This window comes from Coregonus lavaretus, assembly GCF_964263955.1.
Source record: "Coregonus lavaretus genome assembly, contig: HAP1_SCAFFOLD_161, whole genome shotgun sequence".
In the NCBI taxonomy this organism is placed as follows: domain Eukaryota; kingdom Metazoa; phylum Chordata; class Actinopteri; order Salmoniformes; family Salmonidae; genus Coregonus; species Coregonus lavaretus.
This window is the reverse complement of record NW_028161655.1, coordinates 639,037-664,441: the sequence shown is the minus strand read 5'-3', so window position 1 is coordinate 664,441 and position 25,405 is coordinate 639,037. Positions and strand designations below refer to the sequence as shown.

The 25,405-nt window shown below is 43.4% G+C and overlaps 1 protein-coding gene across 1 annotated transcript in view; it reads left to right on the top strand.

Moving 5' to 3' along the window:
• The window catches only part of LOC311120261 (transient receptor potential cation channel subfamily M member 7-like), a 69,046-nt gene that overhangs the window by 3,793 nt on the left and 39,848 nt on the right, over window positions 1–25,405 (top strand). The window contains exons 2-10 of the mRNA XM_084194887.1: window positions 10,242–10,321; window positions 16,294–16,332; window positions 16,751–16,961; window positions 18,175–18,388; window positions 18,817–18,941; window positions 19,257–19,428; window positions 22,396–22,570; window positions 22,689–22,812; window positions 23,382–23,454. Of these exons, the coding sequence (XP_084051013.1) occupies window positions 10,242–10,321; window positions 16,294–16,332; window positions 16,751–16,961; window positions 18,175–18,388; window positions 18,817–18,941; window positions 19,257–19,428; window positions 22,396–22,570; window positions 22,689–22,812; window positions 23,382–23,454 (1,213 nt within the window). The remainder of the gene's footprint in view (window positions 1–10,241; window positions 10,322–16,293; window positions 16,333–16,750; window positions 16,962–18,174; window positions 18,389–18,816; window positions 18,942–19,256; window positions 19,429–22,395; window positions 22,571–22,688; window positions 22,813–23,381; window positions 23,455–25,405) is intronic.

The following is a 25,405-nucleotide window of genomic DNA, read 5'->3' as shown; positions in this document are numbered from 1 at the left end:
TAGCTACAGACTTATCACAGACACTGTTCCAGTGCATGCAGAGCGTGAGAGCAGTGATGCAGTATAGGATTGAAGGCAGCAGTGTGCTTGTGAAGTAGCAGTAGCATCAATAGCTCCCTCTCCTCCTGTTCTACCTTATTCACTGTGAGAGAAGAGTCTCTTCTATTCCACTACAATGCCTACAGGTGCTCCCTGGGAGTGGGAACTGAAGGCTCGTCACACTGCTGTCCCGTGACTTTTCACATGGCTCCACACTTGGCTTAGTTTATAGTTCACGTTTTATTTGTCACATGCACAGGTACAGTGAAATGCTTAACTTGCAAGCCCTACCCAACAGAGCATTATTCAATGTCAAAATAGTATAACTAATAGAAAATACACTAGAAATAAGAAATAAGGGAAATAGAAGAATGTACGTTTTATATACAGGGTCAGTGCCAGTACCAAATATACAATGTGCTTATATACAGGGTCAGTGCCAGTACCAAATATACAATGTGCTTATATACAGGGTCAGTGCCATTACCAAATATACAATGTGCAGGGATACTGGAGTAGTTAAGGTAGATATGTACATGTAGGCAGGGATTAGGAGAAAGGTAGTAGTAGTAGTAGTAGTGGTAGTGGTAGTGGTAGTAGTGGTAGTGGTAGTGGTAGTGGTGGTGGTAGTAGTGGTAGTGGTAGTAGTAGTGGTAGTAGTAGTAGTGGTAGTGGTGGTAGTAGTGGTAGTAGTGGTGGTGGTGGTGGTGGTGGTGGTAGTAGTAGTAGTAGTAGTGGTGGTGGTGGTGGCGTATGGCAGCAGGATAAGTGGTGGGTGCTAGAGTGTCAGTGTATGTGTGATAGGCGAATATACATGTAAACAGGAGTAATAGTGACCAGTAGCAGGATAAATACTAATGGTAATAGCAAACAATAATCAATAAACAGCAGCGTACTAATAAATCCAATCAATAATAATTTTAGCAGCCGAGTAGATGTGAGGGGGGTGTCTGAGTGGTTAGAGACCTGTGGATGGGCATAGTCAGTGTGGATAGTCTGTGGGAGAGGGAGAGCAGTAGTTGTTAGCCATTTAACAGTCTTATGGCCAGGGACTACAAGCTGTTTGGGAGTCTGTTGGTCTGAGCCTTGATGCACCGGTACTGCCGGACAGGAGCATGGAGAACCATCCATGTCTCGGGTGGCTGGAGTCTTTGGCAATTTTTCGGGCCTTTCTCAGACACCGCCTGGCATGTACGTCCTGGATGGCTGGGAGCTCACCCCCAGTAATGCGCTAGGCTGTCTGCACCACCCTCTGTAGGGCCTTCCGTCTGCAGGTAATACAACCAGTCAGGATGCTCTCCATGGTGCAGCTGTAAACGTTTGTTTCAACCTCCTGAGAGAGAGAAGGCACTGCCGTGCCGCCTTCACCACTGTGCTGGGGTCAGAGGACCATATTAAGTCCTCAGTGATGTGGACACTGAGGAACTTGAAGCTCGTGACCCTCTCCACCGTGGCCCCGTCGATGTGGATGAGGGGTGGGCACCCGCCCCTGTTTCCTGTAGTCCACCATCAGCTCCTTGGTCTTGCTGACGTTGAGGGAGTTTAATCTACTTGAGGCAGCTACCCACAGCCAGCTATAGATACTTTTACAACATCATATCATGTTGTAGCTACAGTTAATATAAAGAACATTATCATGTGTGTAGTAGTAGGACTTATAACAACATTATTATGCCAGGTTGGTGGTCCATGCCGCTCTGTCATTGCTCGTCCATATATGTATATATTCTTAATTCCATTCCTTACTTAGATTTGTGTGTATTGGGTATATGTTGTGAAATTGTTAGATATTACTTGTTAGATATTACTGCACTGTCGGAGCTAGAAGCACAAGCATTTCGCTACACCCGCAATAACATCTGCTAAACACGTGTTTGTGACAAATAAAATTAGATTTTGATATGATTTGATTTGGTACTTTTTGCTTTAGTTATGAGATCAGTCATAGTGACAGCCTGAATCTCATCTTACTTTGCCAATGTCAATGTTTATTGACCTTCATTTCTGCTGCCAAATGCCAAGCAATGTCAAATAAGACGATTGGAGTTGTATTACAACTCTGGGTCATTGAGGGCAGCAGTTTATATTGTTTTACGAAGAGCAGTGCAGACATTTATGGACATGTTTATGGTGGTGCCTACAGTAAATGTTGATTTATTATGAACGCAGGAGAGTGATACTTCCCTTACAGTAGGCTCCACTGTGCAACTGTTACAGACTGTGTCAATACCTACTGGTGTAGGGTGAAGTTGGACTGTGACAATACCTACTGGTGTAGGGTGAAGTTGGACTGTGACAATACCTACTGGTGTAGGGTGAAGTTGGACTGTGACAATACCTACTGGTGTAGGGTGAAGTTGGACTGTGACAATACCTACTGGTGTAGGGTGAAGTTGGACTGTGACAATACCTACTGGTGTAGGGTGAAGTTGGACTGTGACAATACCTACTGGTGTAAGGGGAACTTGGACTGTACCACTACCTACTGGTGTAGGGTGAAGTAGGACTGTACCACTGTACCAGATTGTAAACTGTCATGGTCAAAACATATTAATGCAACAGTAGCTAAGATGGGGAGAGGTCTGTCCATAATAAAGTGCTGCTCTGCCTTCTTAACAACGCTGTCAACAAGGTAGGTCCTACAGGCCCTACCTCACTACTTTTATTTGTGAGAAGTATTGACATGTTGAATGCACAGAGCTGTCTGTTTAAACTACTAGTACACAGCTCAGACACCCATGCATACCACACAAGACATGCCACCAGAGGTCTCTTCACAGTCCCCAAGTCCAGAACAGACTATGGGAGGCGCACAGTACTACATAGAGCCATGACTACATGGAACTATTCCACATCAAGTAACTCAGGCAAGCAGTAAAATCAGATTTTAAAAAACAATAAAAATACACCTTATGGAACAGCGGGGACTGTAAAGAGACACACACCGGCACAGACACACGCATACACACACACACACACACACACACACACACACACACACACGATAACATGGATCTTGTATTGTGGAGTAGTGGCCTGAGGGCACACACTTAATGTGTTGTGAAATGTATTTTAATGTTTAAAAATTGTATTATAATGTATATTACTGCCTTCATTTAGCTAGACCCCAGGAAGGGTAGCTGCTGACTTGGCAGCAGCTAATGGGGATCCTTAATAAATACAAATACTGGTGTATGGTGAAGTTACCCCTAGACGCTAGTCTGGGGTCAGTTTTTTACATTTTCTTTCCCCCACTAATGGTTAAGGTTGGGATTGCATTGTTGGGAAGGTCCTGTAAGTAAGCATTAGTTAGTCTACACCTGTTGTGTACAAAGCATTTGACAAGTAACATTTGATTTAGATTTGATTGTGGGAGGGTAAGCTGATCCTAGATCTTCACTGAGGGGAAACTTCACCCCAGCGTGTACCTACTCTCTAGGTATCCTATTGTCTCTTGTGACATGCTAGTTACATAGGCCTACATGTTAACATGTTTCAAATCGAGTAGCTGGCCACTAGTGCATGTGAGATTCAGTTCTGGGTTCCAAGCACAGGAGTCTGCTGAGGGGAGGACGGCTCATAATATTGGCTGGAATGGAGCAAATGGCATCAAACATGCAAACCATGTGTTCGATGTATTTGATACCATTCCACTTTATCTGCTCCAGCCATTACTACGAGCCCATCCTCCCCAATTAAGGTGCCACCAACCTCCTGTGATTCCAAGATGAGGTATTCTATCTACAGCATTCTAACTGCCTTGTGGGAGACTTGGTGCTGCTCTGACTCAGAGCTCTGAGGCAGATTTGTTGATTATTAGTATCTAGAGTTGTCAGGCACAAAGTTCACAACTGTCTGGTTCTTATAGGGCTTATCTACTGGGGATGTCTGACTGATGCTGGGATCAGGACAACTATACTGAACAAAAATATAAACGCAACATGCAACAATTTCAACGATTTTACTGAGTTACAGTTCATATAAGGAATTCAGTCAATTGAAATAAATTCATTAGTTCCTAATCTATGGATTTCACATGACTGGGCAGGGGCGCAGCCATGGGTGGGCCTGGAAGGGCATTGGCCCACCCACTGGGGAGCCAGGCCCAGCCAATCAGAATGAGTTTTTCCCCACAAAAGGGCTTTATTACAGACAGAAATACTCCTCAGTTTCATCAGCTGTCCGGGTGGCTGGTCTCAGACGATCCCGCAGGTGAAGAAGCCTGATGTGGAGGTCCTGGGCTGACGTGGTTACACATGGTCTGTAGTTGTGAGGCCGGTTGGTCGTACTGCCAAATTCTCTAAAACGTTGTTGGAGGCGGTTTATGGTAGAGAAATTAACATTAAATTCTCTGGCAACAGCTCTGGGGGACATTACTGCAGTCAGCATGCCAATTGCACGCTTCCTCAAAACTTTAGACATCTGTGGCATTGTGTTGTGTGTCAAAACTGCACATTTTAGAGTGGCCTTTTATTGCCCCCAGCACAAGGTGCACCTGTGTAATGATCATGCTGTTTAATCAGCTTCTTGATATGTGTGCACAAAATTAGAGAGAAATAAGCTTTTTGTGCGTATGAAAAATGTCTGGGATCTTTTATTTCAGCTCATGAAACATGGGACCAACACTTTACATCTTGTGTTTATATTTGTGTTCCGTTTAGTTTATTTGTCTTCCTCTCCTCTCTGTTATCTCCTTATCTCTCCCTTATGGTGTGTCCACCTAATCCTTCTGTCTTTGTGTTTAGTAGTAGTCTTCTTAATAATGCCTACTTAGAGGTGAGAAAGAGAGCGGTCTGTCTGTGTCTGCTACAGAGGAAAGGCCAGCACACAAAACACTTTGTGAGAGGTAGGCCTATTCACCTCTTAGAGGACAAAGGAAGTTGATTGAAGTATTTTCAATTTTCTTTATTGTTAAAAAAACACAGAGCATTTTTCAATCAACACTGGCCTTCTGAGGATGACTCAACAACACCTCTTTTACACTTAATTTTTGTTGTCATATAGCAGATGCTGTTATCCAGAGCGACTTACAGGAGTAATTAGGGTTAAGTACCTTGCTCAAGGGCACATCGACAGATCTTTCACATTGTCTGCTCTGGAATTTTAATCAGCGACCTTTCGGTTACTGGCCCAACGCTCTTAACCGCTAGGCTACATGCCTTTTACACCTTATCCTGCTTGACCCTGAGCTTCTCAGCTTGTCATACACCTTGCCTGGACCGCTAGCCTGGCAGGTGACAACAGTATAGACTTTCTCTTGTTATTAACACCCCAGCACCACTACTTCATGCTAATGTCCTCTCTCTCTCCCCCAGTGTATAGACTCATTATGAGTGTGAGAACAGGCTGGCTGGCCAGGTGTTATCAGGAATTATGTGAGTCAGTCAGGCATGTCGGGCCAGAGGAGTGAGAGAGGAGAGGTTAACTAGGGCTGCAGGCCAGGTCTGTGGTGTGCATTTAGCCACCTTTCTCTGTCACTGCCTTAGCCCGCCTACCTGAGAAACGGGTTGGAGAGAGGGTAGGAATTTGGGGGGTGGGGGGGTGCTTGATGAAACTGACTCATGTTGTCAGAAGGTAAAGGGTCAACAGAGGTGTGTATGTATGTGTGTGTGTGTGTGCGTTTTATGATGGAAATGTGGGCTGATTAATTTCCTACAGGAAGACTAAGTGGCCAAAAAGAGCCCTTCCTCTGTTTGGCAGAGAGAGAGGGAAGTAAATCTCAGAAAGACAAAAATAATGGTGTTCCAAAAAAGGTCCAGTTGCCAGGACCACAAATACAAATTCCATCTAGACACCGTTGCCCTAGAGCACACAAAAAACTATACATACCTCGGCCTAAACATCAGCGCCACAGGTAACTTCCACAAAGCTGTGAACAATCTGAGAGACAAGGCAAGAAGGGCCTTCTATGCCATCAAAAGGAACATAAAACTCGACAACCCAATTAGGATCTGGCTAAAAATACTTGAATCAGTTATAGAACCCATTGCCCTTTCACCAACCAAGAATTCACAAAATGGGACAAACACCAAATTGAGACTGCATGCAGAATATATCCTCAGTGTACAACGAAAAACACCAAATAATGCATGCAGAGCAGAATTATGCCGATATCCGCTAATTATCAAAATCCAGAAAAGAGCCATTAAATTCTACAACCACCTAAAAGGAAGCGATTCCCAAACCTTCCATAACAAAGCCATCACTTACAGAGAAATGAACCTGGAGAAGAGCCCCCTAAGCAAGCTGGTCCTGGGGCTCTGTTCACAAACACAAACAGACCCCACAGAGCCCCAGGACAGCAACACAATTAGACCCAACCAAATCATGAGAAAAGAAAAAGATAATTACTTGACACATTGGAAAGAATTTACAAAAAAAAAAAGAGCAAACTAGAATGCTATTTGGCCCTAAACAGAGAGTACACAGTGGCAGAATACCTGACCACTGTGACTGACCCCAAATGTAATGAAATCTTTGACTATGTATAGACTCAGTGAGCATAGCCATGCTATTGAGAAAGGCCGCCGAAGGCAGACCTAGCTCTCAAGAGAAGACAGGCTATGTGCACATTGCCCACAAAATGAGGTGGAAACTGAGCTGCACTTCCTAACTTCCTGCCAAATGTATGACCATATTAGAGACACATATTTCCCTCAGATTACACAGACCCATAAAGAATTAGAAAACAAATTCAATTTTGATAAACTCCCATATCTATTGGTTGAAATGCCACAGTGTGCAATCCCAGCAGCAATATTTGTGACCTGTTGCCACAAGAAAAGGGCAACCAGTGAAGAACAAACACCATTGTAAATATATTTATTTATTTTCCCTTTCGTACTGTAACTATTTGCACATTATTACAACACTGTATATAGACATAATATGACACTTGCAATGTCTTTATTCTTTTGGAACTTTTGTGTGTAATGTGTAATGTTTACTGTTAATAAACAAAAGTGAAATAAACAAACAATTATCTATTTCACCTGCTTTGGCAATGTAAACATGTTTCCCATGCCAATAAAGCCCCTTAAATTGAAATTGAGAGAGAGACCTGCCTGTGTAATTGGCAGAGAATGAAAGGTGGAGAGGGAAATGTAGAGACCTGCTAGTATAGTTGGTAGAGAATGAAAGAGAGGGAAAGTGAGAGAGAGAGATGTGTCTGTGTTCCTGGCTGGGGCTTTAAAGTGCATCTTAAGTGAGTCTTTTGTTGCCTGACATTCTCAGGTGCCATGGTTACAGGTCAGCGGGGACCAAAGCCTCTCTAACAACCCTCTGTTAACACTAACTATCAGACCACCTGAATGAGATGTCCTGTGTTCATTATCTGAAGCATTCAAATCTCCTCCTGTTGTTACCATAATATCACCGTCCTATTGAAGATAGTTTTACCATAATGAATAGGACTGGGAATTGCCAGGGACTCACAATATAATATTATCACGATACTTAGGTGCCAATACGATATGAATTGCGATTGTCACGATTCTCTGTGTGTGTGTATATATATATATATATATATATATATATATATATGTGTGTGTGTGTGTGTGTGTGTGTGTGTGTGTATATATATAACACATATGGAATCATGTAGTAACTTAAAAAGTGTTAAATAAATCAAAATATATTTTATATTTGAGATTCTTCAAAGTAGCCACCTTTTGCCTTGATGACAGCTTTGCACACGCTTGGCATTCTCTCAACCAGCTTCATGAGGTAGTCACCTGGAATGCATTTCAATTAACAGGTGTGCCTTCTTACAAGTTAATTTGTGGAATTTCTTTCCTTCTTAATGCTTTTTAGCCAATCAGTTGTGTTGTGACAAGGTAGTGGGGGTATACAGAAGATAGCCCTATTTGGTAAAAGACCAAGGCCATATTATGGCAAGAACAGCTCAAATAAGCTAAGAGAAACGACAGTCCATCATTACTTTAAGACATGAAGGTCAGTCAATACGGAACATTTCAAGAACTTTGAAAGTTTCTTCAAGTGCAATTGCAACAACCATCAAGCGCTATGATGAAACTGGCTCTCATGAGGACCGCCACAGGAATGGAAGACCCAGAGTTACCTCTGCTGCAGAGTGGGGGAAAAAAAGTATTTAGTCAGCCACCAATTGTGCAAGTTCTCCCACTTAAAAAGATGAGAGAGGCCTGTAATTTTCATCATAGGTACACGTCAACTATGACAGACAAAATAAAATAAAAAATCCCGAAAATTACATTGTAGGATTTTTTATGAATTTATTTGCAAATTATGGTGGAAAATAAGTATTTAAGACTATTTATTTATATTTATATTTATTTATTTAAGACTAAATACTTTTTTCCCCCACTGTGTGTGTGTGTGTGTGTATATATATATATATATATTTTTTTTTTTTTTTTACACCATTACTTGGAGTCAAATATCTATATAATATTGTGACATGTAACTGTATTGATTTTTTTCCCCCATCACTAATAATGAACAGAGATAGCCTTGTGAAACCAGCCTGATCTCGCGATAGCTCACATTCTGTTTCACTTCACGTCGAAACGTGAACGTAGCGGACAGTCTGCTTGACCAGGCTAGAACAGATTTGAATAGCAGTAATGCCAATGAGCAGAGTGTTGGGCCTAGTTTCAGTGGGAAGTGAGTCGCTCCCAGTGACTATTAGTTGTCTGGTGGTAAGCCTGCCATTATAGATGGTCTTACCAAGTCGTCCTGAAGGTACCTAACCTGTGGTCCCTGTGTATATAGCGGAGGTGGTTGGTTGAGTGAACTATTCTCACGTGACGAGTGAGGCTGTGCGTCTCAGCAGGTGGTCTGAAGAAGATATAAATTACTGAGGCCTCTACCATCCTGCCCCTCTTCTCTCTCTCTCTTGTAATAAGCAGTGTGTCTCAGACACATTCATCAGCCCTCTGAGTGTCTCTGTCTTACAGATTAACTCCTATTCACAGTTAGAGTAACACAGGAGGTTTCTCTCTGCTGCTCACTGATCGCTCAGCTTTTAACAGACACGGATTCACAATATGCCATCACCTTTTAGACTTTGAGACCTGAGCTATTATGTGGTGAGGGATATATAGAGAGAGGAAGATCTAGAGTTAGAGATGGTATCTGTGGAGATCTGTTGAGGCTGCGGTGCTGGTCTGCGGTGCTGGTGTGGTCTGGTGTAGTTGTTTGGTCAGGAGATGCGTGAAGTTTCTTTGGTATGTTCCTGTACTCGGCCCTTAAACACTACCGCGATGAAGATGAAGAAGACTTCCAGGTAGACAACCTGTTTTTATCATTGTTTTATAACTTCTGTTGTTCTAGAAGTTCTGTTCGAGCAGTTTTGCTGCTGTTCTAGAACTTCAGTTCTTCTACCTCTGTTTCTAAAACATCTGTTGTCCGAACACTGTTTCTAGCTGGTATGTTCTTTCACTGTGGGACAACAACAGGACTACTAGGCCACTTCAAACCTTGTCCTTTCCAGTGTTGCGTAATCTCAGCTCTTTGCCAGTAAACCACTGTACCCAGTACCTCTCTGAGTTAGGAGGAGGTGAAGAATTTCAGGCTGTTTCTTTGTGAAGGGAAGGATTATTGGTGGTAATCGTCTGTGAGGCCCTGCGAGGTTTAGAACCAGGAACAAAAAGGTATCGGAACGACGGAACCCTGGAAATTAATTGAAAATTCTTCTGACATAAAGCCCTCGCTGGACGCTCGGACGCCTGTCTCAGGAGGGAGAGAGTTTGTGGTTGTGAACAGACCGCTGCTGTTCACACACACACTGCTGTCCCCTTGGCAGCACTAGCAGCTCTGGTTTAAAACACAGCAGGATTTAGTCTGATTACATTTATTAGTTTATCAATCAGAACACTGAGCCTCCTGGATTATGGGGTCGCTAGGAGCTCCTGGCTGGCCATTGTAGTTTGGGGGGAGCTAGGCTCTGTGGTTACTGGTTAGTTACCACAGCAAACATTGATTGGACTGCCTTTAACTGTGAAAATATTATCTTGTATACTTCTGTGTTGACTTGAGTTCAAATTGTAAATATGTTTGTTGAATGTTCAGGGTAAGTCAATTAAGCAATCAAGTAGTCCAACTACAGGCCCGTTTGAACTGTACATTGGCCAATGGGTTCCCTACTATAGCGATCTCAGATACAGGGATCCGATGTGTAACGTTCTGATTCATTATATTTCTGTCTCCTTCTCTCTCCACAGTCCCAGAAATCCTGGATAGAAAGCACTTTCACCAAGAGGGAATGTGTCCACATTCTTCCAGTGTCGAAAGACCCCCACAGGTATGTACTGTGTGCGTGTATGTGTGTGTGTCTGTCTGTGTGTTTCACATGTATCTCCCTCCCTCCCTCCATCCTTGAGTGTTTATTACCTGCATGGTGGGGTTAGTACCCTGTAATTACAGTGAGTGTGTCAGTAAAGGCCAGAAGGTGAAACTTAACCACTACTGTAGTAAGTAAGATTTGGTGTTCGGCCAGGGTGTAGCCCAACAACTAGGTTAACCTCCAACAGTGAGTCAGTCAGTCATCAGGCAGTCAGCCAGCCAAGGGCGTAACTTTGTGTTGGATATTGAAGGGGTCAGGGTCAATGGGTTCCGGTGTCAACACCCCTCTACCGGGGGCTTGGCCCCCCGGGATATATTTTTATTGCTGTGAAATTGTTATTTCTGGTGAATTTCTAAGGGAAAATGCATCTAAAAATGTCCTGATAATGTGGTCAATATACCCCAATAACAACTGAAAAAACAATATTTTTCTATATTACTTTAAACTGTGTTCCTACTCTTAACAGTTCAGAATGCCACCACCACACCCATTCTTTAACTACATTTAAATGTCAAAACCCATTATTCTATTTGTGTACCCTTCACCACACTTGGCTAGTACATGATCTTGAATAACTAATTTCTTATACCCAATTCACTTAAAAGGAGTCGAGGCAATCTGAGTCCAGAAACTTCTTACACAATTTAATTTCAGTATTAATTCATAAAATAATTCAGTGTCAGTTCGAAATATAAATCTTCAATATGGATAAAGCAATAGACTTCAAAGTAAACCAATCAGTATGGCGTTAATCTCAAGCAATATACTTCATAAATACATAACATTGTCGTTCACCGTCAAGTAAAAAACATACTCATTGAATAACCAGTTGCAACCTTCTATACAAAGGTGGGCATATAGTGGTACAGAGAGGGTCAGATCTTCAGTCTCAATTACCTTAAATGCACCAACTACCTGTTCATGCCAGTCACTGCCAGAAATAAAATGTGGGTATATTGTTTTCCTAGCTATGGTATCCAGCTTCTAATGGTGGATATGACAGACGGCAACATGGTTCAATCTGCTTTGTGTCATTGTTGAGCACAGCCACGTCTTCAACCTCCATGACAACCAAATGAAATCAGAATGCCAGCAACAAAATGTGTTATAGCACTTGGGCTACAGTCAGCAAAGATGAGTTGAACCGATAGTTCCAATCTGTGTGCGATGTAAATAGCTGTGCAATGTGTTTTACCAGACTGCCTTATAACTCAAATTCAAAATGTTTACCTGATGACCTGTTCGTCCTCACCCTGTGCCTCAACATGGGTGGTGCTCTCCCTCTCTCTACTGACTGTCTCTGACACCTGCCATGACAACCAAATGAAATCAGAATGCAGGCAGCAGTTGTTTTGTTATAGCACTTGGGCTATAGTCAGCAAAGATGAGGAGTTGAACTGATAGTGCCTTATTACTCAAATTCTCACCTGATGACCTGTTCGTCCTCTCCCTGCATTATTGTTGCTACCATGGCTAGAAGAAGAGATCTGTGACTTTGAAAGAGGGTTTAAAGGGTGTGTGTCTCTGTCACCCAATTGAACTATTCTGGGAGGTTCTGGAGCGGCACCGGAGACGGCGTTTTCCACCACCATCAACACATTTCTCGTGGAAGAATGATGTCGCATGCCTCCATAGAGTTCCAGACACTTGTAGGATCTATGCCAAGGCGCATTGAAGCTGTCCTGGCGGCTCGTGGTGGCCCAATGGCCTATTAAGACGCTTTATGTTGATGTTTCCTTTATTTTGGCAGTTACCTGTACATAAATAATTAGCCTACATCTCAAAGTGTAGCTTAGGTGATATGTCCACACCGATGTTGACATGAGGGAGGCATCAGAAAATGTTGCCAAACTTTAATTAGACGTTTAATTACATAAATATAGGACAAACTCCAGTCATGTTTGACAAATATAATGTAGGATCATTAACATTAACATCTAAATCCCTCTCTCTTTAATCATCCCTGTTTCTCTCTCTATTCATTCCTCTTTCGCTCCATGTCTCCCATCCCACCCATAGCATTATTAACCAAAGCTAGCAGAGCGGAAACCAAAGCCTACTGAAGGCACGGTTCATTCAGATCAAGCACAAGAGTGGAGAGAAAGGCCAGTGCCTGTAGCGCAAATGGTATCACCCACCTTGCACCTCTGAGTGGAGGCAGTCAGCATTTTGAAACTATTTAACTATAAACTTAATTATTTAAACCCTGGAGGTTTTATGCCATTTTATGAGGCATGTCTTACCTTGTTTCAAAGTAGCCTAGCCAAAATCAGACCATAGAAATGGAGGGAATTATTTGATAAATACTTCCTTATCCCATTGAAAGCAGCTTTCTTTCATTGTCCAGCAATCCTAGTCATATTAGCAACCCATGCTAGTTGTTGCATCTTTAGATCTCCCCTCTTTCTAAATGTGTGGTGTGCTTTTTTAGTGTGTTACCGCTACTTGCATTCTGGAACATTCGTGCAGAGCCTACTGCCGTGTGCACAATGCTGCACTTACAATGTACAGTGGTTGTATGAATTTTGGATCTGTCGTCCCAGAACTGTCCCAGAGTCTGTTTTGAACCGTCACAGACATATATTTGTATCGTCCTGGGACGACGGGACACCCTTAATTTCGAGCCCTGTAGCTACGTCTCCTCAGTGAACAGCAAAGAGAGGGAGGAAGTGCACGCTGCTGAACTGTTAATGCAGGGCTGCTGCCTCTGGGGACCGGGCGCAACCAAAATAGTTTTCGGCGGCTGGTGGATCCAATCATAAAATGAGGAACAGGTGTTGTTTTCTATGTTTATAACATTACAATATAAAATGAAGGTCTGACATGTAGGCTAGGTTATGTGTGTGTGTGTCTGTGTGGTATGAAGTTTAAGCCTTGTTTGAACTTGAAGGTCTCGTGCAGCTTAGTAGTATTTCCAACTTGAACTTGTTGGAATGTGACATTGCAGTGCTAGAATTCTACAGAGGTCCCATTTGTGCACTTTTCACACTACTGAACCGTGCTGGCCTGGTTACAATGCTGCAACTGTGTTGGGAAAGACAATCTGAAAAGAAAATATCAAATCCAGCACAGTACGGTTTGGGTTCGAGACAGTGGGAAAAGGGTGCTAGTGTGTGTCTGTGTGTAAGTGTGTGGTAGGCTACAGTCATTCAGTTCACCACATCTACTGGACAGCTAGACACTCAAACAAGTCAGCTCTCTTCAAAACATGTATTTTATTGTGAAGTACTAACAGAGGATTTCACGCTGGCTATTTTTCCCAATATGACATCAATCGTTGCCAGGTTACCCACAGTGACACAGATTCCATCCCCACACTCTCTAAAAGTAGTGGTTCCCAACCTGGTGTTCCTTGAGGAACTCTCAGGTGTGCCACAAAACTTTTCCTAATCTTGATTTATTTCTTTATTGAACACTTAGTTAAAAGTGACCAGTGGAATGCACATGGGAGCACTAGTGCCGGTCAGATAATACACTAAACGGCACATGGTTACATCAGTCCAGTGTGCTCAGGCTGTTACATTTGTATTATTTGAGGGGCGTGCAATCACAAGCAAAGTCATTTGTATCATTTTACTTCGTCTGTGAAAACCATTAGCACAGGCAAGTTTTATTAGGCTTAGTCAGTCATTTCTTTCTTAATATATGGCTCTGGACTTAGCTATACCACAGCCTTTGCCATAGAACCATATGGAGCATGGCTTTGTGTCTGTGGTTCCACCTTTTACAATGCAGAAAACTGCTCATCTGTAGCCAAAACCATTCAAACCTATTTTACCTGAGCTACAGTTTCTTCTTTCTGGCGCAGGTTGCGAGACGCTCTTAAGCGGGTGCACACAAAAATTAACCATCACGAGTAAGGAACTATCAAAACGATGAAAATGTTTCAAATAAACCCTATCTAATCTATAAAAAAAGGTTTTCACAGTAAATAAATGGTTTGCAGTATGGATCAGATGAGATGGAGGTCATTACCACTAAATAAATGAATAGGTCAATTTGAGGTCTGACGTTAATTTTATATCCCATCAAGGTGTGCCACGGTTAGAAAAAGGTTGGGAACCACTGTTCTACAGTCTAATGGAATGTTCTACAGTCTGTGGTGGGTTAGCCATCTCTCTCTCTCTTTCTGTTGTTTTTGTTTCCAACGAAAGAGTAACTAATCTTTACAGTTTCCTCCAACTCACACCGTTACTCAGTAATTTATCTCAGTGTATCTTTACATAAATTATTTGCTGGATAACATTTCTCAATACACATCCATTACACAAAACACGAAAAGCAAAACACAAACATATGAAACAAACACATTCTTCAGTAAAAAGGCCCTCTAACATTTACCTAAATTGCCCAAAGAGGCACCAACTTTAGGCACTTTTGGAGATCATTCCACATGAGGCGCAAAAAAACTAAAAGCAAATTTACCTAACTCGGTGGAGATCATATCCAATATCAGCTTTCTGTATAAACCAGAGGAGTCAGTTATATATCGGTGTGAGTGGTACTCAATCAATGCTAGCTGGTTTACTTATTGATCATACTAACAACACTGCTGCTTCCTGTTGAAGTACAACCCAGAGATGGGCTAACAACGGGTACATGATGAATGTGTCTTCAAACGGGACTAGATACAAACGGTTGTCTGAGTTCATCTCTCTTATTTTATAAGGCCAGGTTACAGCTGCACTATATATACAAAAGTATGTGGACAACCCTTCAAATTAGTGGATTCAGCTATTTCAGCCACACCCGTTGCTGACGGATGTATAAAATCGAGCACACAGCCATGCAATCTCCATAGACAAACACTGTCAGTAGAATGGCCTTATTGAAGAGCTCAGTGACTTTCAACATGGCACCATCATAGGATGCCACCTTTCCAACAAGTCAGTTCATCAAATTTTTGCTCTGCTAGAGCTGCCCCAGTCAACTGTAAGTGCTGTTATTGTGAAGTGGAAACATCTAGGAGCAACAACGGCTCAGCCGCGAAGTGTGTAGGCCACACAAGCTCACAGAACAGGACCACCGAGTGCTGAAGTGCGTACCACGTAAAAATCATCTGTTCTCAGTTGCAACACTCACTACCGAGTTCCAAACTGCCTCTGGAAGCAACGTCAGCACAAGAACTGTTCGTCGGGAACTTAATGAAATTGGTTTCCATGGCCGAGCAGCCGCACACAAGCCTAAGATCACCATGCGCAATGCCAAGCGTCGGCAGGAGTGGTGTAAAGCTCGCCGCCATTGGACTCTGGAGCAGTGGAAACGCGTTCTCTGGAGTGATGAATCACGCTTCACCATCTAGCAGTCCCACAGACAAAGCTGGGTTTGGCGTATGCCAGGAGAACGCTACCTGCCCCAATGCATAGTGCCAACTGTAAAGTTTGGTGGAGGAAGAAAAATGGTCTGGGGCTGTTTTTCATGGTTCGGGTAGGCTCCTTAGTTCCAGTGAAGGGAAATCTTAATGCTACAACATACAATGACATTCTAGACGATTCTGTGCTTCCAACTTTGTGGCACAAAGCGAGGTCCATACAAAAATGGTTTGTCGAGATCGGTGTGGAAGAACTTGACTGGCCTGCACCGAGCCCTGATCTCAACCCCATCAAACACCTTTTGGGATGAATTGAAACGCAGACTGCGAGCCAGGCCTAATCGCTCAACATCAATGCCCGACCTCACTAATGCTCTTGTGGCTGAATGGAAGCAAGTCCGCGCAGCAATGTTCCAACATCTAGTGGAAAGCCTTCCCAGAAGAGTGGAGGCTGTTATATCGGCATATTAATGCTCATGATTTTGGAATGAGATGTTCGACGAGCAGGTGTCCACATACTTTTGTTCATGTAGTGTATCAAGTACTTATGTATATAATGTATGTATAATACTTATATTTTACTTCATACTCTAATGTGAAGATGTGTTTGTTGTTTCAGATGCCTTCCAGGATGTCAGATCTGCCAGCAGTTGGTGAGGTGAGTCTTTGGCCCTATTCGGATCTCCCAGACAGACATGAGCTCAGTCCATAGTGCCCCCAATGTATAGTACTGTATATAATACTTCACTGTATAGTACTGTATATAGTACTCCACTGTATAGTACTGTATATAGTACTCCACTGTATATAGTACTCCACTGTATATAGTACTGTACTACACCCCGGTCCTGTCAAGGAACCATTACCTTCCAGGCTTTGTGTGTCATGAGGAACACATCATCCCTCTGAGGTGACTGAGAGAGGGTGTATGGGAGAGCAGGACCTAGACTGCTCTGTGTATATCTCTCTTTATGGAAGTGTAGAGGGGGAAAGCTGATGATTCCTATGGGGCTATGACGTGTGTGTGTGTAAAATAATATTTAGCTCTCTGTCCCCCCCCACCCCCCTTCCTCTAGATGCTGCTGTGGTCGGCTGGTCCGGCAGCATGCTGGGTTTACAGCCAGCCTGGCCATGAAGTACTCGGACGTGAACTTGGGTGGGGGGGCAGAGGGTGGGGTGCAGCCGGAGTTGGAGGAGTGGGCTGTGGACAAACACACAGAGGAGAGCCCTACAGACGCTTACGGCATCGTTAACTTCCAGGGAGGGTCGCACTCTTACAGAGCCAAGGTAGGGTGGAGAGAAGCTTACACACTCAAGCGCACACACACACACACACACACACACACACTCACAGAGACTGACACTCCCTAAGCGCTTAACCCAACAATCCAAAACAGTGTCTAAGTCACATTGTGTCTATGGCCATCACCCCAAATGTATACAGTATAAGACATCCTTTGACCTGGCCTGGCTTAGCATTCTGGAAACTCTTCAGTGCCCTGAGCTGAGCAGCCTAGCCTGTCTAGCCTTCCTCGATAGCCAGTGGCTTCATCCCAAATGGCATCCTATTCCCTATATAGTGCCCTACTTTTGACCATAGCCTATTGGGCTCTGGTCAAAAGTAGTGCACTATGTAGGTAAAAGGGTGCCATTTGGGACGTAGACAACTATACCACCTAGGAAAACACTTTTACCTCAGACTAACTTACTTACTTAGGCCTTTGTATAAACATAGGTAATGTTTCTGATGAGTCAACTACATTTTACATTTTCTTTTTTACATTTTAGTAATTTAGCAGACGCTCTTATCCAGAGCGACTTACAGTTAGTGAGTGCGTGCATACATTTTCATAATGGCCCCCTGTGGGAAACGAACCCACAACCGTGGCGTTGCAAGCGCCATGCTCTACCAACTGAGCTACAGGGGACCTACATCCTTTTCAGACTAAACTAAGTGTTTATTGTTGTGGTTATTCTACATGAAGGAGGTGAATATAATCACATAACGCCATTTAATCTAATATTTTAGAAACAGCAGTGACTATAATACGAGGAAATCCCCCTCTTAAAACTACAGGTTTATTATGCCTTGGAGCAAGTGAAGGGGTTGGGTGGCTGTGAGACTGAGGATATCCTTTACTGTACTGTACATTCCGCTTTCCATGGCCCAGATTAACACATTTAATGGAGAATCTGTATCAAGCATGTCCATGTAGGTTCGGGAAATCGGCCCTCAAAGACCCAAGAATTGACATTGCAACATCATTAATAATAATGTTGCGCTCAGGGTTCAAACTTAAAATTAAAGCTGGGCGTCTTTTGAAAGGACTACAACATTTTGTTTGTACATGAGAAGTTCTAACCATCCAATTTCTCCTTTCGGCTCCGCTCTCTCCTCTCCTCTCCTCTCCTCTCCTCTCCTCTCCTCTCCTCTCCTCTCCTCTCCTCTCCTCTCCTCTCCTCTCCTCTCCTCTCCTCTCCTCTCCTCTCCTGTCCCCAGTATGTGCGTCTGTCCCATGACAGCAGGCCAGAGAGCATCCTGAGGCTGATGCTGAATGAGTGGCAGATGGAGCTTCCTAAGATCCTCATCTCTGTCCACGGAGGCATCCAGAACTTTGACCTGCACCCCCGTATCAAACAGGTGGTGGGGAAGGGCCTGATCAAAGCTGCTGTCACCACTGGGGCGTGGATACTGACGGGAGGGGTTAACACAGGTGACACACATACACATTTGCATAGAAAAACGCACATACGCTAGCACACACGTGCACACAGATTTGCGCAAACTCTCTCACACACTGACACACACACACACACACTGCTATTACAGTTATTGTTCTTATTAAGCAAAAGGCACACAAGTCGGGTGTTCTGTCTTAGCAGAGTACTACTGGGACCTAAAGACTGTGTTTAACTCATTATGGAGACCTAATGATCATGTTTGACTCATTACTTAATGACAGTGTTTAACTGATTACTTACTGTAGTGGGTTAATTAACCAGGCTGGTGTTTACTCTGACTGGTCCTGATAGTGACACTCCACTGCAGCAAACTGGCTATCCAGACAACTACACTTGTAACTAGTCTGTTTGGATACATTGCTTGTTGTTGATTGGTTGTATTTGAACCCCTGACCTCCAGGTGTTGCCAAACATGTGGGTGATGCACTGAAGGAACACTGTTCTAGATCGTCAAGGAAGATCTGTACAATTGGAGTCGCTCCCTGGGGCGTCATTGAGAACCGCAATGACCTCATCGGGAGAGACGTAAGGAACACACAAGTTTGTTTTACTATCCTTGTGGGGACCAAACAATTGATTTAAAATCCTATTTTCACTAACCTTAACCCCTAAACCTAACTCCTAACCCTAAAATAGCCTTTTTCCTTGTGGGGATCGGCGAAATGTCGTTTTCCTTGTTTGACTATCCTTGTGAGGACTTCTGGTCCCCACAAGGATAGTAAAACCCAAAAACCCCACACACAAACAAGCACATCACAATACTTACATACCCAGTATTTATTTTTCAAGTGGTCAAAAATATCTGCTGTCCAGTCAGAATAGTGTGTGTGTGTGTCCCAGGTTGTAGCCCCCTACCAGACATTGCTGAACCCCCTGTCCAAGCTAAACGTGTTGAACAACCTCCACTCCCACTTCCTGCTGGTGGATGATGGGACCGTGGGGAAGTATGGAGCAGAGGTCGAACTACGCCGCCAGCTGGAAAAACACATCAAACTGCAGAGGATACACGCACGTAAGCGACACACACACACACACACACACACACACACACACACACACACACACACACACACACACACACACACACACACACACACACACACAATAAATACATTGACCTGCAGAGGATACTTTAGCAATAAGGCATGAGAATCGTGGATTATCGTGAATAACACACCATTTTGGTCTGTTCTTACGCACAACGGGAAGCGGAGTGCCGGTAAACAATACTTGAGTGTGTTATTCATGATAATCCACAGGTTGGAGTGTGTTATTCATGATAATCCACAGGTTTGAGTGCCTTATTGCTTTTATAAAACGATTACTAACATATTTTTAAAAAAGATTAACAACATGTTTTCATTTTAACAGTAAATTCATTTGATTTCATCCTTCCACCCAACAATATAGTCTGGTCAAACCCCAGTTGTGAGTTCTATTTCTGAGGTTGCTTGCCAAAAGCACTGGTTGTTTGTTTTATTGGCACATTAGCTAGCCAAGCGGACTGGTCGCCAGTTCTAATTGCTAAGGGTTACTATGCCGGCTAGCTATTTTTCCTTTGCTAGCTAAGCAACTAAAGCTAACACAATCCCATCAAGCAGCTGGAATGACAGCAAACTAGCTCAATTTCTGTTTTTCACCTTTGTTTATTGCCATTTCTTTGGATATTTCCATAATAATAATGCTGATGCATGAACAGGGCCCGCCCCGCCCATTAGGCAGGATTAGGTGGCTGACAACGGCGGCATTTTCTGAGCTAAACGTATCTCGCCCAATGGCATATGGGCTATTTAGGTGAGTGCTGATGCCAACCCATGATAAGCAGTGCCCACTTTGGCAAAGCCAGGGGCGCAAAATATTTATCTTGTCCATGCCCAGCATGCCTCTCCAGAGTGCTGTTGAAGATCAGCAGCGCTGCGTTGCTTCACCAACACTCAAGTCACCTATCATAAATAATGTAGTCTATAGGAGACTAGTAACCTATGTGGTTTTTCTGTAGCCTACAGACTGGAGACCATATTTATGACAATGTTATGAGACAGACACTTTTGGCACGTGTCTCCGACCACATACCCCTATTAAATAAAAATGCACTTCCATATCCTAAAACCAGGACAGGTCAAAATAAAATGGACAATATGGAATTAAATTAGGCTACTCCCGTCTGCTGCGGGAGTTTCACGCCGTGGGCTAAATTGTCATGAATCAATGATTTCAATTGTAGGCCTATTTGTCAATTTTTTACGAGCTGATCATAGCGAAGAAGAAAACACGTCTGCATTTACCGCTGTGTAAACACATTGATTCTCACTGAAAATAGGCTCATAACCGCTGTGTAAACACATTGATTCTCACTGAAAATAGGCTCATAACCGCTGTGTAAACACATTGATTCTCACTGAAAATAGGCTCATAACCGCTGTGTAAACACATTGATTCTCACTGAAAATAGGCTCATAACCGCTGTGTAAACACATTGATTCTCACTGAAAATAGGCTCATAACCGCTGTGTAAACACATTGATTCTCACTGAAAATAGGCTCATAACCGCTGTGTAAACACATTGATTCTCACTGAAAATAGGCTCATAACCGCTGTGTAAACACATTGATTCTCACTGAAAATAGGCTCATAACCGCTGTGTAAACACATTGATTCTCACTGAAAATAGGCTCATAACCGCTGTGTAAACACATTGATTCTCACTGAAAATAGGCTCATAACCGCTGTGTAAACACATTGATTCTCACTGAAAATAGGCTCATAACTCCTGATGAACTTGTGTATCTCTCATGCAGATCTTAAATAGACAAAATGATGAGTCTTAAGCCTTGGTCGGGAATCAGGTCTAGGCTAATAAAGCCAATGCAAACGGTAGGACACGGATGGGCAGTCATAAAATTGCATTGCGGCCCGTCACTGTAGGCTACACTATTCTAGTTTTTCTCGCCTAGGGTGGAAGAACGGCCAGGACTAGGCCTGCATGAATTCGCCTGGCTCAGAGAAGCTGTCTGTTTCGTCCGAACACGTTCATTCTCATTTTGCACGCTGAAGGTTGCATTCCAACATTGTTGCAGAGATCGGAGAGGCAGACTGCAAGGTTTAGACAAACCCCCACTGTTACAAACCAAATGCTAGGCTAGAAACATGGGGGAAATAATGTCTAGATGCTTTGTCCAGTAGAGATAAAGTTTTGGAATTGCCTGGCTGGGCTGTGGGACAGTGAATGCACGGTGATAATTCAAATAGCACTGTTAACAGGCATTACCCGTGGATTATTGTAAATAACTAACGACTATCAACCAATTAGCATCCAGGATCTAAACGTAACGTTTTATTATTATTATTTTCGCCACAGGCATCTTCTGTGGCTGTGTGTTGAGAGTACTTTGACACCTGAAGGCAATGTCTAAGAATTACGATCCGGTCCAAAATGATTGGCACCCTTGATAAAGATGAGCAAAAAATGTATATCAGTAAGTGTCTCCTACCGTAGTTGCTGTATCTCCCCTGGCCTGTTCTGTCTCTGTGTGGTGGTTCTAAGTGCCAGTGTGTGACAGAAGTAGTTTACCAGAGACCGGCTATTATCACAGTAACCTTAGATACCCTATTATTATAATATCCTAGGCAGACACCCATACAGTATGTACACCCAGTGTAGAAAGCCTCTGTTATTATGGTGTGGCAGTCCGATGACCTGCTGAAACACCCTCTTATAATGGTGGTTTAAGACCTGTGACATGTCTCTCTCAATTAACCATTTACTGCTTTCCTGTTGTCATCACAAACAGAGACCGATAGAATACAGGATCTACAGTAGATGAACATACAATGTTGATATTTGAGACGTTTCCAATGTTCTTCTACAGCATATTTAGTGATCTTCTGACTCTCTCTCTCTCTCTGTCTCTGTCTCTCTCTGTCTCGATCTCTCTGTATCTCTCTGTCTCTCTCAATCTCTCCCTCCCTCCCTCCCAGGAATTGGTCAGGGTGTTCCTGTGGTAGCGTTGATATTTGAAGGGGGTCCCAACGTAATTCTGACGGTGTTGGAGTACCTTCAGGAGACTCCCCCTGTCCCTGTGGTGGTCTGTGAGGGGACTGGCCGCGCTGCTGACATACTGGCCTACGTCCACAAACAGACTGAGGAAGGGGGGTGAGACACACACATTCCTCCAACCCATTGACCCACATATAATGGGCTTCCACAAGGTTCTGTGCTAGGACCGTTACTTAGAGGATGGATGGTAACATAACTTCCTTTAACCCTTCAGGGGTCTACCTGATGGTGTGGATACGGAAATCATCGCTACGATCAAAAAGACGTTCAACTTCAGCCACAGCGATGCGATCCACCTCTTCCAGACCCTTGTGGAATGTATGAAGAGCAAAGAACTGGTAAACACACAGTTAACTCACAGTTAATACATGGAACTCTATTCCACATCAGGTAACTGATGCAAGCAGTAGAATCAGATTAAAAAAACTAATAAAAATACACCTTATGGAACAGCGGAGACTGTGAAGAGACACACGCACAGACACATGATAAGACCCACTCTACACACACGTACACATGGATGTTGTATTGTAAATATGTGATAGTGGAGTAGTGGCCTGAGGGAGCACACTAAATGTATTGGGTGAAGTGTTATGAAATGTAATGTAATATTTCAAATGGCATATAACTGTCTTAATGTTGCTGGACCCCAGGAAGAGTAGCTGCTGCCTTGGCAACGGCTAATGGGGATCCTTAATAAATACAAATACTTAATTAATTTTAAGAGAATGCTGAATCCTACAATGCATACTGTGTCCTCTGTTCATAGTCTGATCATGATCAATATAAAGATACGGATTAAAAGAATAACGCTTATCATTTTTCCTAAATACCAGAATGTAATGCATTACTTACGATGAATGACTGCCTGTTTTCTCTCTCTTTCTGTCTTCCCTCTGAATGACAGATCACTGTGTTTCATATTGGCTCTGAGGACCACCAGGATATCGATGTGGCCATACTGAGGGCATTACTGAAAGGTGTGTGTGCGAAGCGTGTGTGTGTTTGAAGCGTGTGTGTGATGGGTAACTCCATCGCAGTGTCCTGCTGTTTGACTGACAGAAGATCTGTGCCCATGACTCCTCTCTGACCTCTGACCTCCTAGAGAAAGGGAGAAGGCAAATGAAAAGACCATAATAATAACAAAAAGAGAAGGGCGAGACAGTGGGTTGTGTAGCAAAAGTTTTCATTTGTATGTTTTCATTTTGAAACTGATACTATAGAGATGTTTTGAGAAGTCATCACTCTCTTCCCTCCCTGTCTAAATCTCTCTCTCGTCATGCTCTCTCTCTCTCTCTCTCTCTCGTCCTCTTTCTCGTCCTTCTCTCTCTCTCTCTCTGGTCCTGCGCTCTCTCTCGCTCTCTCTCTTGATCTCTTTTGGGGTTTCCCTGTGGGTCTCGGAGGGGCTTATTGCTAGGTACTCTGAGGCCCCATTCTCACAACACATAAAGCTTTCCTCTTCTCACTTTTCTCCGTTCTATTCTATCCATTCTGGCTCTAAGACAGAGGGCAAGAGAGAGCTCTGAAAGGATAGGTACTCACCTGTTTTGCTAAAACATGAATGAGTCTGTCCTGGTGTAGTCAGTAGTTGTGTGTGCATGTTTGCCTATCTGTTAGTGGTCTTCCATCTAGATAGAACTGCCAAAGGGGGTGGAGTTGCAATCTACTGTAGAGATAGCCTGCACAGCTCTATCATACTATCCAGGTCTGTGTCCAAACAGTTTGAGCTTCTACTTCTAAAAATCCACCTTTCCAGAAATAAGTCTCTCACTGTTGCCGCTTGCTACAGACCCCCCTCAGCCCCCAGCTGTGCCCTGGACACCATATGTGAATTGATTGCCCCCCATCTATCCTCAGAGTTCGTATTGCTTGGTGACCTAAACTGGGATATGCTTAACACCCCGGCCGTCCTACAAACTAAACTAGATGCCCTCAATCTCATACAAATGATCAAGGAACCTACCAGGTACAATCCTAAATCCGTTAACATGGGCACCCTCATAGATATCATCCTGACTAATTTACCCTCTAAAACCAGGATCTCAGCGATCACTGCCTTATTGCCTGCGTCCGTAACGGGTCCGCGGTCAAACGACCACCCCTCATCACTGTCAAACGCTCCCTAAAACACTTAAACGAGCAGGCCTTTCTAATTGACCTGGCCCGGGTATCCTGGATGGATATTGACCTCATTCCGTCAGTAGAGGATGCCTGGTTGTTCTTTCAAAGTGCTTTCCTCTCCATCTTAAATAAGCATGCCCCATTCAAAAAATTCAGAACTAAGAACAGATATAGCCCCTGGTTCACCCCAGACTTGACTGCCCTTGACCAGCACAAAAACATCCTGTGGTGTACTGCATTAGCATTGAACAGCCCCCGCGATATGCAACTTTTCAGGGAAGTCAGGAACCAATATACACAATCAGTTAGGAAAGCAAAGGCTAGCTTTTTCAAACAGAAATTTGCATCCTGTAGCACTAACTCCAAAACGTTTTGGGACACTGTAAAGTCCATGGAGAATAAGAGCACCTCCTCCCAGCTGCCCACTGCACTGAGGCTAGGAAACACTGTCCTCTGTAGCTCGATTGGTAGAGCATGGCGCTTGTAATGCCAGGGTAGTGGGTTCGATCCCCGGGACCACCCATACGTAAAAATGTATGCACACATGACTGTAAGTCGCTTTGGATAAAAGCGTCTGCTAAATAGCATATTATATTATACTACCAATAAATATACGATAATCGAAAATTTCAACAAGCATTTTGCTACGGCTGGCTGCTTTCCACCTGGCTACTCCTACCCCGATCACCAGCTCTGCACCCTCCACTGCAACTTGCCCATGCCCCCCCTGCTTCTCCTTCACCCAAGTTAACAAACAGATCACCGACCATTTCGAATCCCACCGTACCTTCTCCGCCATGCAATCTGGTT